The 16,584-nt window shown below is 29.8% G+C and overlaps 1 protein-coding gene across 1 annotated transcript in view; it reads left to right on the top strand.

The window, feature by feature from the left end:
* The window catches only part of LOC106681836 (ATP-binding cassette sub-family G member 1), a 116,620-nt gene that overhangs the window by 79,205 nt on the left and 20,831 nt on the right, over positions 1-16,584 (top strand). Inside the window, exon 2 of the mRNA XM_067049761.1 lies at positions 15,766-15,883. Within this exon, the coding sequence (XP_066905862.1) occupies positions 15,766-15,883 (118 nt within the window). The remainder of the gene's footprint in view (positions 1-15,765; positions 15,884-16,584) is intronic.

Raw genomic sequence — 16,584 nt, 5'->3', positions numbered from 1 at the left:
TGAAATATAATATTGTAGGTTTTAGAATTATACAAAACAAATGATAAAAATATTTTTTAATGATATAATTTATTAAAATTATGATTATTAATATGTCTTTTTTATAATTTGTTTTGTATAATTTTTACCCCTACAATATTATATTTTATCTTCAATTAGTATCGAATAGTACCTCCTCATATATTTCTGTCTTTCCATTGTTATGTTCTGTGAATTTAAGAGATCTTTCAAGGGTTTAACTATGGTATCGTACATACTTTAACCAAGAAATCAGGGTCAAGTTTGTGGAATGGAATCCTCATACAAGACTGAAAAGACAGGAAACTGCTCGTCGATTCAGACTATTACAACATTTACTAGACAAACGGTCCAAACTTCCAACGCATTACAAATGAATGATCTACGTGCCTATTATAAGGCCTATTTGGACATACCAAGTTGAGCTTTGGGGCTCCACTAAACCATCTAATTCCTCTCGAATCCAATCCTTACAGTCCAAAATCCTTCGTAAAATCCTTAATGCTACTTTGTCGCAAATCAAATCATCCATCATGACCTCAATGTCCCCTATGTTGCCGATTTGGCCAGAACCAGATACCAATCCTTCCATAATAAACTTCCCAACCTCCAAAACCAACTCGTTTGTAACCTGGCTTCTCCTTCACTACCTAATAATCCTCCTAGGCGTCTGAAAAGATGATGGCCTCGAGATCTTCTCCTTTAGAAATGTTTTTGGAGTTCTATCAATGGGTAGATTCTCCACATGTTTTTATCATGTCATAATATCACTTACAGCAAATTTACTTGATGTGTATATATGTATACAGTTGTAAATATCAATAAATAAATTATTAAAAAAAAAGTTTGTGAAAATGTGATTACTTATATGTTTTCGGCGCTTTGTAAAAATTGGGGCTTCAGATTTGGTAACTTAGTGAATGAAAACATCGTATTATGATTCAGAAGACATGCAGAAACTAAATGACTTCATTTATCTTAGGCCAATTCTCAATCTCAGATCATTGGGGTCAGACATTACCGCATCAAATATCGATAAGAAAGATATCATAATCGACAGTTCATTGATGTAATAATTATCGAATCTATAATTATCTTTTAATATTTTCTGCATAGATATAGATCAGAATAACAAATGGACCTACATTGACAACCATCGTTAATTTCCTCTTTTAAAGAATGTATGAATGCTTATCTTGGTTATTGGCAAGGCTTTCAACAAGGCCATTTCATGGGTTACCAATTAATTGCAATTTATTGCGAGATGAGCGGCAATTATTCAATTGGCCGATTAGTTATCGTGGTACTCTCCGATTAGACGTACAATGGAATTTTTCAAGTAATTTATCGCAGACAGGTCAACGAAGTCAGTTACTGATATGTAAATGAGCCTATGGATCGTGATCTCTCAAACGCAAACAAATTCGTGCAAATAGTTTTATAAATGATATTACCAAGATTACCCTCAACAAAAAAATAAATAAACAAATGAAATAACAAACAGTACCATTAGGTTTATTAAACAACATATGTCTACTATTAAGAGTAATGATATCCTGCCATGCTGACTAGAAGAACCTGAGGCATCTTTACATATTACAATGTACATAATATATATAAATCTGTAAAATTCGAATTTTTGTAGTAACGGAAAAAATAAAAATTGATTGTGGTAAGGAAGCGTTTTTTGACGTGCCCACCGCACCAAATTTTTAAATATAAATAATCATAGTAAGCGAGCATTGTGAAATATTAAAGACGGTACCAAGACAATGGTCTTCTTGAACAAAGAGATAATTTAGTTGGTCTTCGAGGTGTACTATGAGGAAGGACCTCGGAGCCCATATATTGCAGCATGCCGTAGTATCGTGAGGACTCGAACGTGCTCTCGCTGCTATTTACGACAGACATACGAATAGCCTCCGTTCTTCTTTTAGGGTACGTACTCCGAGATGCGACCATGTTTAAGTGCCCGATCTGCCCTTGTCCTGGATTCCCAGCCTAAGTGTCGTGGAACCTTAACCGCCGCAAGCAGACCCTCTTTTGAGATTGCGAAACGGATTTGGAAAAAATATTTTAAATCCTATTTTAGATTCAAGCTATTTGTTGATAGTAGAAATGTTCTTTGAAGTAGCTTTTGTATGATGTTTAAAGGTGTCATGGTGAAACTCCATTGTATAGTCTAAGATGGAAAAACATACATTCATTTGAAGAATTCTGTAAAGTGAAAAGTTTCAAAAATTTGATGAACTTCATGAGAGAGGGTGAGGGTGATGGAAGGGGGGGGGAGAGAGAGAGAGAGAGAGAGAGAGAGAGAGAGAGAGAGAGAGAGAGAGAGAGAGAGGGAGAGGGAGTATAGAGAAGAGGCGTAATTATTTCATTCGACCTGGTTGGTCTTATTTGTTAGTTTTTAACAGTTGCTAATGGCAGAGAGGGGGAGCTCGGTGGCACCGTGGTAAGGCAATATGCTACTATCTCCAAGGACCCGGGTTCGAATCCTACTGGGCAGAAAATTGTTTTCTGTTACACTGTAGCCATGAGTCAACCCTGTAAGTTCTGGAGCCCCCTGGGGTCCACCCAGCCTAATAAATTGTATACCCTTAATTGGGTAAAAATCTGGCGGTATATTCAGACCAAATCACCTCCTTGCACAACCGTTAGTCTAGTGACAGTACTTCCTTACAACGTACTTAAACCCTTACTTGACCCTTAAAGAGTTGTACCCTTAAAGATTTTAATTTTATACTATAGGAGAGGGAGCCTATAGTCTGCAAGGACAGCCCTAACTATATACAATATTATAACCAACAACAGCAATTATAAATAATAAAAATCAATCATGAAAAAATAAATAAAAAGAAAATATATACTTATATAATTAAGAAAGAAAGAAAAAAAAGTATTACAAAAACAAATAATATAAAAAGAGAGAAACAATGTTCTATTATTACGTGTTGCTACCCGATTGCTTGGGTTTTCACAAACTTCAAAGGAAACTATCTAACTTATTAGATTAATTCGTGATTATTTACTTGGAAGTTTATTTGTTATATGTATTATAATGGTAAGGTGAAATTACTTCCTATGTAGTTTTTTTTTATGAAAACATCTTTATTGATTTTTAATGTTTTGGGGTATTCATATAATTAAACAATAATATTACTTTATAATGAATGAACTTTTTCTGTTTCATAATTAATATTAATATTAATGACTGATATATTAATCATTAATTACTGGAATAATTTATTAATTTCAATGAATATTTCAATATTAAAGTAATAAATGAAATATTAGCAAGGGCCACCACTGAAAACACTCAAATTGGTCAGGGCATTTCATTTGCTTACGTATTGGGTCAATGTCAGAGAAATTTCATTTTTTTTTTTTTAAAAAATCGAAATGATTATTGGTGAACGGATGTAGGTTTTAAAATGTTTACAAATGGCCTACCATATAAATAAATCGAACCTATATGATAAAACAAACTGATTGATGATTAAGTCTATGGGTACACAATCTTATTTCAAGGCGACCCAAACACAACTTCTTCACATTACGTCTTTAACTCATGTATACCCTGTAATATAAATTGTATCCTTAAGGGATTGATTTTAGTTTATTAATTTAATATATTATTAATTAATTGTTTGGGAGTAGTTTATATTAATCCATCAACTAAAATGATCCAATTTACTCTCAGTTTATTTTAATCCTCCAACGTTTCGACCCTTAATCCATTATGAAGGAGACAACCTAAAAATTATTTTTATATTATTACCATATTATTTTCTCAAATAATACCAATATTTTTGAATATACCTCAATCATTGATCAATTGCTCGTATCGTATAATTTTTAAAACCAAAAAACAAATATCAAATTAATATCATTACAGCTTAATTTCAGTTTTATAATTGCATACAATTGGCTATTCACTTACAAAACATACGTTACAAAAATTACTCTTTAATTTTTGTTTCCTTTTTTTACTTAATACATCGACAATAAAACCTACCTTCAACAGGTTAGGACTCTATCATCACTTAGTTACAGAGCTTAAGTTATTTACAATTTAATTAACCTTCTTTTTTATTTATTGCTTAAAATTTACCAATATTAAAAAAAAATTATTGTATTTTTTATTATATACACATTTTATATGAAATATGAATATGTATAATTGAAGAATTTGAACATTTCATCTTATATCTAAAAATTTACTGATAAATACATATTGATTTTACTTGAAATCTCAGAATGTTGGTGGTTTTTAATCTTTTTAAAGTTTACTGTGTAATTTATACTTTCTGATAATTATTATTTTCGTTATGTGTCACTTTCATAAATTGAGATTGATTATATTAACTATATTAAACTTAAAACGAGTTTAAATTACATCCTCATACCAAATAGAGAACTTGATTTTTCCAAATTAAAAAATCTTATCGGCGTACCAGATAGACGTTGATGCCCAATGCCAAACCTTTACCCTCCAACATTGTAAATATTTAATATCTTTTAAGAATATTTTTATTTTAAATTATTGTTTATATTGTATAAGATTTAAACACTACAACATGTGCAATTATACGCATCAATCAGAGCCAGTTGGCCTTCAAGGAGCAAGTTCAAGATTTCTCTATAACTCGGCAAAGATTTTTATGGCCTGTATTTTATTATCGAAGTCATTAAAGTAATTTAGAAAAGTTTAATGTCCTTTATCCTTCATTAGTTCAAACGGAGATGTCATTTCAATTTTAAAATATTTATAAATATTTTTCAATAATATTAATCAGTGAATATTATATATCTAGATAATTCGCCATATGTGAATTTGAAAGAGATGGTTAGCTCTGTGGTCAAGAAGAAATAAAAAATGGTTCTCGAATACTTATTTATTGCCGACGTTTAGAACACTAAGTAGGTCTGAATTAGGACTAAAAATGAAAAGAAACAAAGAAAGTAGAGTCAGTATAAGAGCAAAAAGAGTGATATTCAATAAAACAGATGTAAAAGTGGATATATAAAAAGTATCAATAACTTAAATAAAATAATAAGGAGGATAACTATAATTTCAAATATTATTAACTAAAATAATGAAGTTGTGAACTGATGCATAAGAGTATACATTATTGAAAAGATCTATTAATTCAATTACTAAGGAGACACAATAACAGTGACTGAGAGTTAAGAAAACAGTAATTTGGAATATCAAAAAAATTGAAAATTTAGTTAAGATTTTTTGGATTTAAACAGGAGTTTGGATAGTTGGGAGTTTAGGAATGTACGAAAGTCTTTAGCATTATTTTCAAAAATTTGGGAAAATTATATATTGTATATTGTAATACATTAATAGCTTATTTTAACTATATATTCTAATACATTAATAGCTTATTGTAACTATATATTGTAATACATTAATAGCTTATTGTAACTATATATTGTAATACATTACATTAATAGCTTATTTTAACTATATATTGTAATACATTAATAGCTTACTGTCACTTTGATAAACGCCTGGCATAACAAATAGAACAAAGAATATTCCTCCTTAAATGTATATCTACTAGTTACACAAGCTATCATTGTATTATTTATGAAGAGGAAATGCATGTTTAATAATAATACATTAATATCTAATTAATAATAATGCATTATTAGGTAATTGCTAGAGTGTATCCAACTCTTTCTAAATTTATTGAGAATAGTATCAAAGATTTCCTTAAAACTCCCAACTATCCAACTTCCTATTTAAATTCAAAAAATATTTACTAAATTTTCTATTAATATTAAGGTGTGAAATTTTCTATTTATTTATGTGTTGAGGTGAAAAATTTACTTCCATTAGAATATTATGAATATTCTATATTTTCTTGTACGACGTTTCAGGTTTCCCATTTTCTGGTAATCTTATTCCTTATTGTTATATATATCCTTTTTTTTCCTTGAAATAATGTCTTGTGGTTACACAATTAAACATTGTTGTAGCATTACATTGTTTCATATTTTTCCCCTCAACATCTTAAAATAAAAAGAACAAATAACTTGATGGGAAATAAATTTTTCATTCTTTTGTTATTCCAAATTACGGTTTTCTTAACTCTTTTCATTTCAATGCCATTTATAATATCTTCTTATTTAATTAAATTGAGAGACCTTTTCAATAATATATTTTCTGATGTATCTCTTCACTACTCCTTATTATGTTAGTTATTCAATTTTGTATTTATTTTTATTTTTATTATTATTTTATTCAAGTTATTGATAGTTTGTATGCCTCCACCTTTACATCTGTTTTATTTAATGTCACTCTTTCACTCTTACATGATTTACCTTTCATTGTATATTTTTACAAATGTAGATAATAATATGAACAATATTTTTTTCTATTCAAACACTACATAAATCTATAAAATAATTTAATTATTAATAACAGTATGAACAGTTGTATACAATTCTTATGCATTAGTTTTGGAATACTTTTTTTTTTTTTTAAGTTGGTTAAATTAGTGAAGTTATTGAACAGGCATATGTTATGATTGGTCTTAGTACTGATTTATAGAGTGAGGTATTTGAGGATATTTTTTATTTAAATATTGAATCATTATGTACATTATTTCACTTGTGTTTGATAACTTTAAATTAATTTGCTAGTTGAATAACAGTTTATTGTCTAAAATGACTTGTATAATTTGTCGCTTGGTAAAACTTATGGCTTCTATTCTTTTCAATATTTAGATGTAACCTCCATTTTTAGTCTATTAGTGACTGTGTGAATTCGATAATATGAAATATTAAACGGTTTACTTAAGTGTTAACATCCTAATAGTAATTTATGAATAAATTGAATAATATTGAACTTAGACAGTATCCTTGAGGGATACCGGTGTGTTTGGGGAGGTTATATTATTGACTGGAACGAAAGAGGACATAGATATCAATATCAGTTACAATTTTAATGTAAATCTTGATTTAATGTTCTTGCAACTTTTTTTTTATTTTATTTTTTTATTTTATTTTTTTTTTATTTATTAAGAAACCAATCACTTATTAGATGAATACACTAAGAGAAATTATAGCACGTGAAGAAATAATTTCCTATAGCTGCCATTAGTAACTCACCTTGAATAGTAATAATACGCTAGGGCTGCTAGCTTCAATTAGCGGACCGTTTTATAAATAATTTGGTCTTGTTAACTGATTTATCGTCATAGGCCAAAATGATTTGTCACTGTGGGTCATAGTGCTCAATTTAGGCCCAATAGAAACTCAAAATATATAGTACACATAGTTACTAACTCAAACATTTTCCTCCTATATAATTAATTTTTTATAAGTTCATTATGTATAATTTATTTTTTTAATGTGTAGTTTTTTTATTTTCTTGCTGTTTAAAACAAAAAATGAATTTTAAATCACCTCAAATAAATCCCACCATATCACATTTACCCTTCGTCGTAAACCAATGACCTCTTGCCCAACAGTATCCTTTAATAATACCCCACTTATTCCTGTCGAACAGATCCGTTATTTAGGACTACATCTCGACAAACGACTGACATGGAATCCTCATACAAGACTGAAAAGACAGGAAACTGCTGGTCGATTACGACTATTACAACATTTACTAGACAAACTGTATAAATTGCCAATCCATTACAAAAGACTGATCTACATGACTACATGGCTTTGCGGCTCCACTAAACCATCAAATTCCTCCCGAATCCAATCCTTACAGTCCAAAATCCTTAACGCCCCTTACTTCGTCACAAATCAAGTCATCCATCATGACCTCAATGTCCCATATGTTGCCGATTTGGCCGAAACCAGATACCATTCCTTCCATGGAAAACTTCCCAACTACCCAAATCCACTTGTTTCTAACCTGGCTTCTCCTTCATTACCTAATAATCCTCCAAGGCGTCTGAAAATAAGATGGCCTCGGGATCTTCTCCTCTAGAAATGTTATTGGAGTTCTATCATGTCACTATCTCACCTACAGCACATTTACTTGTATATATGTTATACAGTTTTAAATAACAATAAATAAATGATAAAAAAAAAAAATCACCTCAATGCAACATGAACGCTATTTGGACCTTCATATTTATCGTGTATTTATTACAGCCGCATGGCAATTCATAAATAGTTATTAATAAAAACGTCTATACAAAGTAATAAATACAAATAAAATAAATAAACTGTATTTTACCAATTAGAGCTCATGGCCATGACAGACAATAGTTTTACTCTTTATTTATTCTGGGACATGTCGCTTTAGAATAATATAATAAACATTGAAAATGGGCTTTAGTGTCTTAGAGTAAAGTACAAATGAAATTATAAAACATCTCTGATAATAATAAATTAAAAAAAAAAAATAGACATTAATATTGAACAAAACAAAAAGGAAATAATGTTTATGTAACTGCAATGATTAAATAAATATAAACATGTAATAACGTACGTATAAAATTTTAAAAAATACCATTTATCATATCATAAATCGTAAGGTAACCAACTTCTAATAAAATAAAATGAAAAAGAAATGGGATTGTTCCAATAAAATAAACAACTTTTTTTTTATTCGTTTAAAAAATTACATCCAATATGATCCGACAAGATGACATCTATCGGTCAGTGCCAAAATAATACATAAAAGTGATAGACATTAATGAAATTGAAATATTACAGTTTAGACTATTATGGCCTTGTGGAGGCTATACAATTTTTAAGCTAAGTTCAATATGAATTGATCTCAAGTAATGCAACTAATAATTTAATTAACAAAGACTAAAATGAAAATAAAGTAAAAAAGAAAAATAATATAATAACCATTAAAATTAAAGTAAATACATGAATAATAATAATAACTGAAAGGATTTTGAATAATAAAGCTGCAAATTTACAAGTGGTGAATTAATATAATAATGAGGAAAACAACTAGATAATACAGATTTATTATTATTATTTATTTAAACATTTTCCTTTCTTCACTCTTGATTAGCGAAATCATGAATTACATTTTAAAAATCGACAACAATAATAATTATTTTTTCTATTTCTCCTTCCATGCTGGGGGGTGGGAGGAAGAGATGATTACTAACCGATCTGATATGGGAAATTCAAATGTTTAACTTCTCTAACCTATTTAGATATGCGGAGTGAAAGGTGATAAACTATCTTACAGAGGTCAGTTAGAATTGTCTGTTAATAATCTGGTGCGGTGCAATTTTAGTTTTTACTGCAAGATTTTGCACATTTTGGGTTTTTTCGATTTTCTACTGCACGAAATTCCTATATCTAGTCATAAAATTATGTTTTCATAAGATGGATGTCAATTTTAATACATAATATAAATGTTTTTAAATTATAATTATGCGAAATATTTTGGAGGTTATTATTATTTAGCTCAATTATTTATATAAAAATTTTGTTTTTAAAGATTTTTGACAATGCCTAATGTATGGCCTTAGGTATCGTGTTCGAAAATGGGCAAGAATTGTTCCGAAACGTCAAGAAATGCATAAATTAAGGATATATGAATTTTTAAGAGCGCTTGATTTTAGAAGTTGTTATACCGAAAAATATATAAACTAGTGTATACTAAATATTAATTTGATTGAAAAAATTTTTTTTTTTCAAAAGGAATCAATAAATATTAATTATTTATATATATTTTTTATTATTTTTACATTTATTTGTTCCTTTTTTATATCTATTAGTTATTATTATATATATCACCACTTTTATCAATTATATGACGTATATATCACGAGTTTATATTTTTATAAACTCATATATTTAACAAGGGTTTTGTATTTTAGGTGTGTCCTATTCATGTTAAAGAGGAGAAAAATAAGAAAGAAAAAAAAAGAGGAAAGTCACATTGGGTTGAAATAAAAAATATGAAAAAAAAAACAGAAAAGGAAGAAAGATAATAAAAGGGGAATTAACACAAATAAAAAAAATAAAGTATAGAAAGAAAAAAAAATGAAAAAGATAAAAGAACCAAAGCAATGAAAAAAAAGTGATATACTATTATTATAATTGTTATAAATTGTTCACTTGTTATGCCTGTATGTTGTAAGATTAAAAAGAATTGTCTTGTTTTTGAATAAAATTTTTCTCTCTTGTTCCAACAACCACTTTTGACTGTCCGAAGTACAGGTTTCAGGAGGGAAAAACCCGTACTGTACAATTCTCGATATTGAGAAATGGTTGTTCAGAAACAACCATCAAGAGCTTTCAAGCGGAGTTAGAAATATTATATCGACACAACTGTAAAAACATCAGATAAATTACAACAGCGAAATTCAAGGACATAATTTACTTATTACTATATGTACCACCGGAATTAGGAAAGTGGCCTAACTCCATTTATGTTAAGAAAACTCATATTATTCACTTAATGATTGTCATTATGTTAATAGGAACTATAAATGTAACACCTTTACCTTTCAAGCGGAGTAGTTAAATCACCAGGGTAAATTTCAGTTTCGCAAAACAAAAAAAAATGTTTGATTGAAGTTCCGCTAGACACGCAAATTCACTTGATAAACTTTCCTAGCCGTAACCTTGGCATTTCTTGTTTTGGGGGACCTGAGAGTATCTTATCATTTCAAACAGCTGAATTCTTTATCTCCCAATCAATCAGGTGACTGACGGTGTTAAATCTTCTAGCCTTTCTCAATAAGAAACAAATCAAATTAAAATTTTATCAAGATCTACAACGATTTTAATATCTTTATTGAAATTTACAACTGTATATTACATAATACATTTAGTAAATATGATCTTAGTTAAAATGGAGTATGCAAGGTTAGAAACTAGGGGGTTTGAGTGGTTAGACAGTTGATAATGAAAGACATTTGGTTCAGGTTAAATCGGTTACATTTAGAACATTATGGTCTTTATGTATGATTTTATTTGTGACAAAGTAAGGAGCATTGAGGATTTTACGAAGGATTTTGGTAAGGATTGAATACGAGAGGAATTCGAAGGTTTAGTGGAGCCCCAAAGCTCAACTCCGTATGTCCAGATGGTCCTTATTATCGTCATGTAGATCAGTCATTTGTAATGAATTGGAAGTTTGGATCATTTGTCTAGTAAGTGCTGTAATAGTCGGAATCTGCGTGCAGTTTCCTGTCTTTTTAGTCTTGTGTGAGGATTCCAGGTTAGTCGTTTGGCAAGGTGTAGTCCAAGATAACGAATCTGATCTACATGTCTTTAATTAAAAAATTAAAGTCCTGATAGATAAATCAGCCTCTTTCTTTACCGGAAAATCGGCGTGTATTAACTCACGTATTTTTTTTGTTGTATTCTTTGAATTATTTCAATTGAAATAAGAAACTGGAAAACATACAGAAGGGGTGAGTACCCTAGAACTTAAACGACAGAACACTGATTACCGGGGCAGAATAACCTGCAAAAAGTTTTTGAAATATTTTATCTAAGTTATGTTATGGATTAAGGACTACCTTAATCCTTGAGGATGACCTAAGCATTGGACTTTTAAGGAAATAAAGAATGTTTTGAGACTTTATTTTTATTTAAACCAATTCGTTACTTTATCAAATTAATTAGCTTATTAGTAGTAGTTTTAGAACCACCAGGAATGCGCCAATTTTAAGTTCAGTAGAATATAATTTTTAAAATTATTTTGAGTTGTAGGTTCTATGGGCTGGAATTTACGCTTGGATCTCCTGTACTGTTTACAGTAAAGAGGAAGCTAAACGAAAATAAGGCCAAGATTACATTAGTAAACGATTAGACAACATTATCTCCTTTGAGGAAGCATGGGCGAGACTAATTTATTTATCTTTGACCTATTCTTTTTGGAGCATTTGGGAATCAGAGAAGAAGGAAATGGCGATTTCTAGTTCAGAGGAGGAAAAGTGTCTTTAAGTTAGGCAAAAGACAACTTAAATTATATTAAACTGAAAGACCTAATAGCCTTTTGTAAGTGTCATTATAAAATTCACAGATTCATATTACAAAACAGGGGTGACCAACCCAGATGAACTCGTAGATGACTTTGGAAATGCATCATGACTCTACGGACTGAATTATTTTATATATTAGACTCTTTTTTAGATTAAAAAATTATAACATAAACTATTAGTATTATTATTATGTAAGGATTTTTTTACTCTAAACTCATAAATAAAGCAGGTAATATATGAGCCGTTTATTTTTAAAGTGGCGTAAGTCGATTTGTCAATAATTTCCTATAACTCGTGTTTACATGTACAATTTCAATTTGTACAAAAATCTCAAAATCTATCGATAAAGCATTGGAGGTTACTTACATTCCGAGTAAATACGATTATTCTGGACACATAACATTTCAGAGTTAGTTCAATATTTATGTCGTTTATTTTGAAATTGGCCTAAATCCATTTATTAAATTAAGATATGTTTAATGTGATTAAAAAATGTCCAAACTTTTGAAAATAATGTTGAAATCAGAGATCATAAATTTTTAATATCAGGGGATGTTCAATTTTACCAAATGATAGAGATTTTAGCGTAGTAGAAATGTTAAAAAAATTACTGTCCCTCCTCCGAGATTATTACAATATTATCAAAAAGTGTCGGAAAGGTATTAACTTTATTGTAAATGAAATGAGACAAGAAGATTTTGTATAAAAAAAATTATTAGACGAAACAATTTTTAAAAGGATAAAGATTTGTAACGTGGAATGAATAAACTCGTTAAAAATATGTTGGATGCGTTTTGTCAGAAATGAACCGCATCAAATTTTCTTTAAGACATCAATGAATAAGAATGCAAATTTTAAAATCCTGAATTTATGACCACGTCGAGTGGATCAAGAAGTTAAAAAATATATCGACACCACTGTGTAAAAATATCAGCCAAATTCAAGGACATAATTCACCTATTACAATATATATCATCGCAACATCAAGATTTCTTCAAATCCCTTTCAAACACACAAAAAGTAGATGAGTAGTAAATTTTTTTTCTAATTTATGTTGGAATTTTTTACGTTATGAAGTTAAAAAATGTTTTGAATCGCATAAATTATGTTTTTTGAAGTGTTATAAAGATATGTAAATCAGATTTTTTTTTTTTAATTTGAAGCATCTTAAATCTTAAATTATGTTGAATGCAGTTGGGCTCCTTCAAATTTTATAACCAATCTGTTTGTTAATTTTGAAGGTGGCCTAACTCCTCTCTTGGTAAGAAAACGCATATTCACTTAATAATTGTCATTATTTTAATAGCTACTATAACAGCTTCATATATTCCCAAGAATATTATTTTAAAGTTTACTTTTACTTATTCTCGGTCTACACCATCTATACAACTGACATTCCAACGAATCCTAACACTATCTTCACAACGTATGCTGATGACACATGTGTGCTCGCTGTTAATAATAACCCATTAATCGTATCCCAAAATCTCAAATCCCATATCACAGCCCTCGAATAATGGTGTCGTAATTGAAAGATTAAGATAAATTCCCACAAATCCCAATAAATCACCTTTACCCTTCGTCGTAAACCTACCGACTGCCATATAGTCTCCTTTTATAATGTTGATCTTACCCCTGACGAACAGATCCCCTACCTTGGACTACATCTGGACAAGCAACTAACCTGGGATTCTCTCACAAGACTGAAAAGACAGGAAACTGCATGTCGATTTCGACTATTACAGCTCTTACTGGAAAAACGGTCTAAACTTCCAATTCATGGATGTAATAAGGCCAATCTGGACATATGGAGTTGAGCTTTGGGGCTCCACTAAACCTTCGAATTCTTCTCGTATCCAATCATTGCAATCCAAAATCCTTCGTAAAATCCTCAATGCTCCTTACTTTGTTACAAATAAAATCATACATAAAGACCTTAATGTTCCCTATGTAACCGATCTAGCCCGAACTAGATATCATTCCTTCCATTATAAATTCCCTAACCACTCAAATCCCCTAGTTTCTAACCTTGGCTCCTCTTCCATTCCTGACAATCCTCCTAGGCGCCTGAAAAGAAGATGGCCACGAGACCTGCTAATGTAAAATGTCATTAGAGTGCTACCAATAGGTATTTCTCTACACGCCTATAGCACTCCATTTTAACTGAGATCATATTTACTGAATGTATTATATAATATACAGTTGTAAATTTCAATAAAGATATTTAAAAAAAAACTTTTAATAAATTTATAATTTTGACCGTTAATTTTTGAATGGAAGCACAAATAATGGTTCCACCTACTTTGGCTATTATAAAACAAATATATTTTGTAAACGCTTGAAGAAGTTTGTCGGGGGGTGCGGTCAGCAAAGAACAACATAAATAAACAAAACCATATTTATTTATTTTATTCCGACGTTTCGACCTGAGTTTCAGGTCTTCATCAGGGGTTGTGGCGTAGAGGGAAGGTTGGTGACTGAATGATCAATGATTAATATGATCAATGATCAATATTTTGTAAACGTTTGATGAATTTTGAAAAATCAGAAAAAATGTACGTTGTCCGTTGTCTACCCATGTTATAAAATAATTTGAATTTTTGCAAATATAAAATATTTCTTTTATATTTAAATTTCACTTATTATCAACCTTTTCTTACGCCTGAGAGAGAAGGTCGATATCGAATCTATGTCAGTTCCGTCAATCGGAATGAAAGTCATAATTTAGAAGCCAGACTTTTGTGGCTGATGGAAAGATATCAAGTTTATTTATTTATTTTAATTTTTTTACAGGATATTTTTTTTTTATTTCAATTAAGTTCTTGGGATGCCACTCGGTCTCCGACGCCTCAAGACATCCTAGATGACCTAGGTTATCTAGGCTTTATTTATGCCTACGATTCAAGTCTGTTCTATTCTTAGCAAACGGCCCATTAGAATCTGAATACAATCTCTCCTCCATCGTATGACCCAGTTGTTATAGTAATTATTACAAAAAAAAAAAAATAATGTAATGGGTTTGAAGTTCAAATGTTAGTGGGTTTATTAGAAGATACATGCATCAATTTGGCCTCATTACCAAGGCTTTGACCCATATCTAAAATTTATGTGTTATTTATCGATTTTATTTTGCACATATCTGATCCAGATTTACGAGTATTTGATAAATCCGTATCAACTAATGTCAACTATTGACCATGTTAATAATAATGTTTATATTTTTCTTTGTGGCGACCTCCATATAAATATTCTTAGCCAGTACAATAGATTGCTTAAATACACAAATATCGATCCTCAACAAGGTTAATAATTAAAAATATGTTATCTAAATTAATTATTATTAATTAATTAACTGTTGATTGTTAAACATACCAAGCTTTATTATATTGTGTGTTGGGTGTGTTTTGTACATTTCTCACAATTAAAAAAAAAAAATGCTTATTTAACACTATCAAACAGGCATTGTAGCTTATGCCTGTTTGATATTAAGAAGATAGGTATCGAGATCTAAGTTTGAAGTTTTGCATTATATATGCAAATAACAATATTTTTTTCCCCCTTTTTTTTCAATTTTTAAACTCAACTTGTTCCTACCCATCCATATAACCCATAGAATACGCTTGTTCATGCGGGAATTTGGCAAATATGTAGGAGCATCTTTATATGTTTGTTTTTAACAAAAACAGATTTTTTTTTCTTCTTTTCATTTAAGATGTACGATATACTTATAAACTTGAAATAATAAATTCCCTATTAAACTTTTTTATATTAATATTTCTTTTTTTTCTTTTTACAGAGACAAAGGCGGTTCTCAAATCGATATCCGGTAATTTCAAGTCTGGAGAGCTCTCTGCCATCATGGGGCCTTCGGGTGCTGGAAAATCAACACTCCTCAACATCTTGACTGGCTTCCAGTGAGTAAAAATTAATGATAAAAAATAAATATCTATATAAAAAAGTCCCAGATTTAAAAGTTACACATTAAGCGAGATGCCTGATTCACTTTCACAACGCCTTTAATATCGAGAAAGCTCAGAAAGATTGGTGAAAACGACGATTTGAGCTTCTACGTCAGATTGTTTTAAAGCAAACATATAATGTCCTTATATCATTATGTCGATCATATCAGAATCGACTTATATAGAAATATATTATAGGACCAGTTCATTAGACAATTGTTTCATTAAATTTGTCTTATTGCTATGTTTATACTGAAATATCCCAACTGGGAGCTTGGTAGTTTTATCATCTACCAAGATCGACGACTGAATTGAATTGAATCGATTGATAGCACATTTTTTTTACACTCTATCCCTTCATTATTGATAATTAAAACTTAAATTAAAAATGAAATACATCAAACATAAGTTTTTTTACATGAATACAACATAGAAAATTAATTGATTACATAAAGCCTTTAGTATCCTTATACAAATTTTATCGATGATATCTAATGTTCATTGATTCATGTAATCCAATTTGTCAGGAAGCTTAAAGGTGTCTTTACACGTTTGCCAAAACTAGTCCAATTCCCGCATGCGCAATAGACGGGTTATTTAGACAGGTGTGGCAGATCCGATAAGTGTCGGTTTTCAAGCACAAACCAAGGACGCTT

The sequence above is a fragment of the Halyomorpha halys genome, unplaced genomic scaffold (assembly GCF_000696795.3).
Source record: "Halyomorpha halys isolate HHAL.00 unplaced genomic scaffold, Hhal_1.1 Scaffold368.1, whole genome shotgun sequence".
Taxonomy (NCBI): Eukaryota; Metazoa; Arthropoda; class Insecta; order Hemiptera; family Pentatomidae; genus Halyomorpha; species Halyomorpha halys.
Note: the sequence above shows the minus strand (reverse complement) of the source record. Positions and strands in the feature narration are given on the sequence as shown.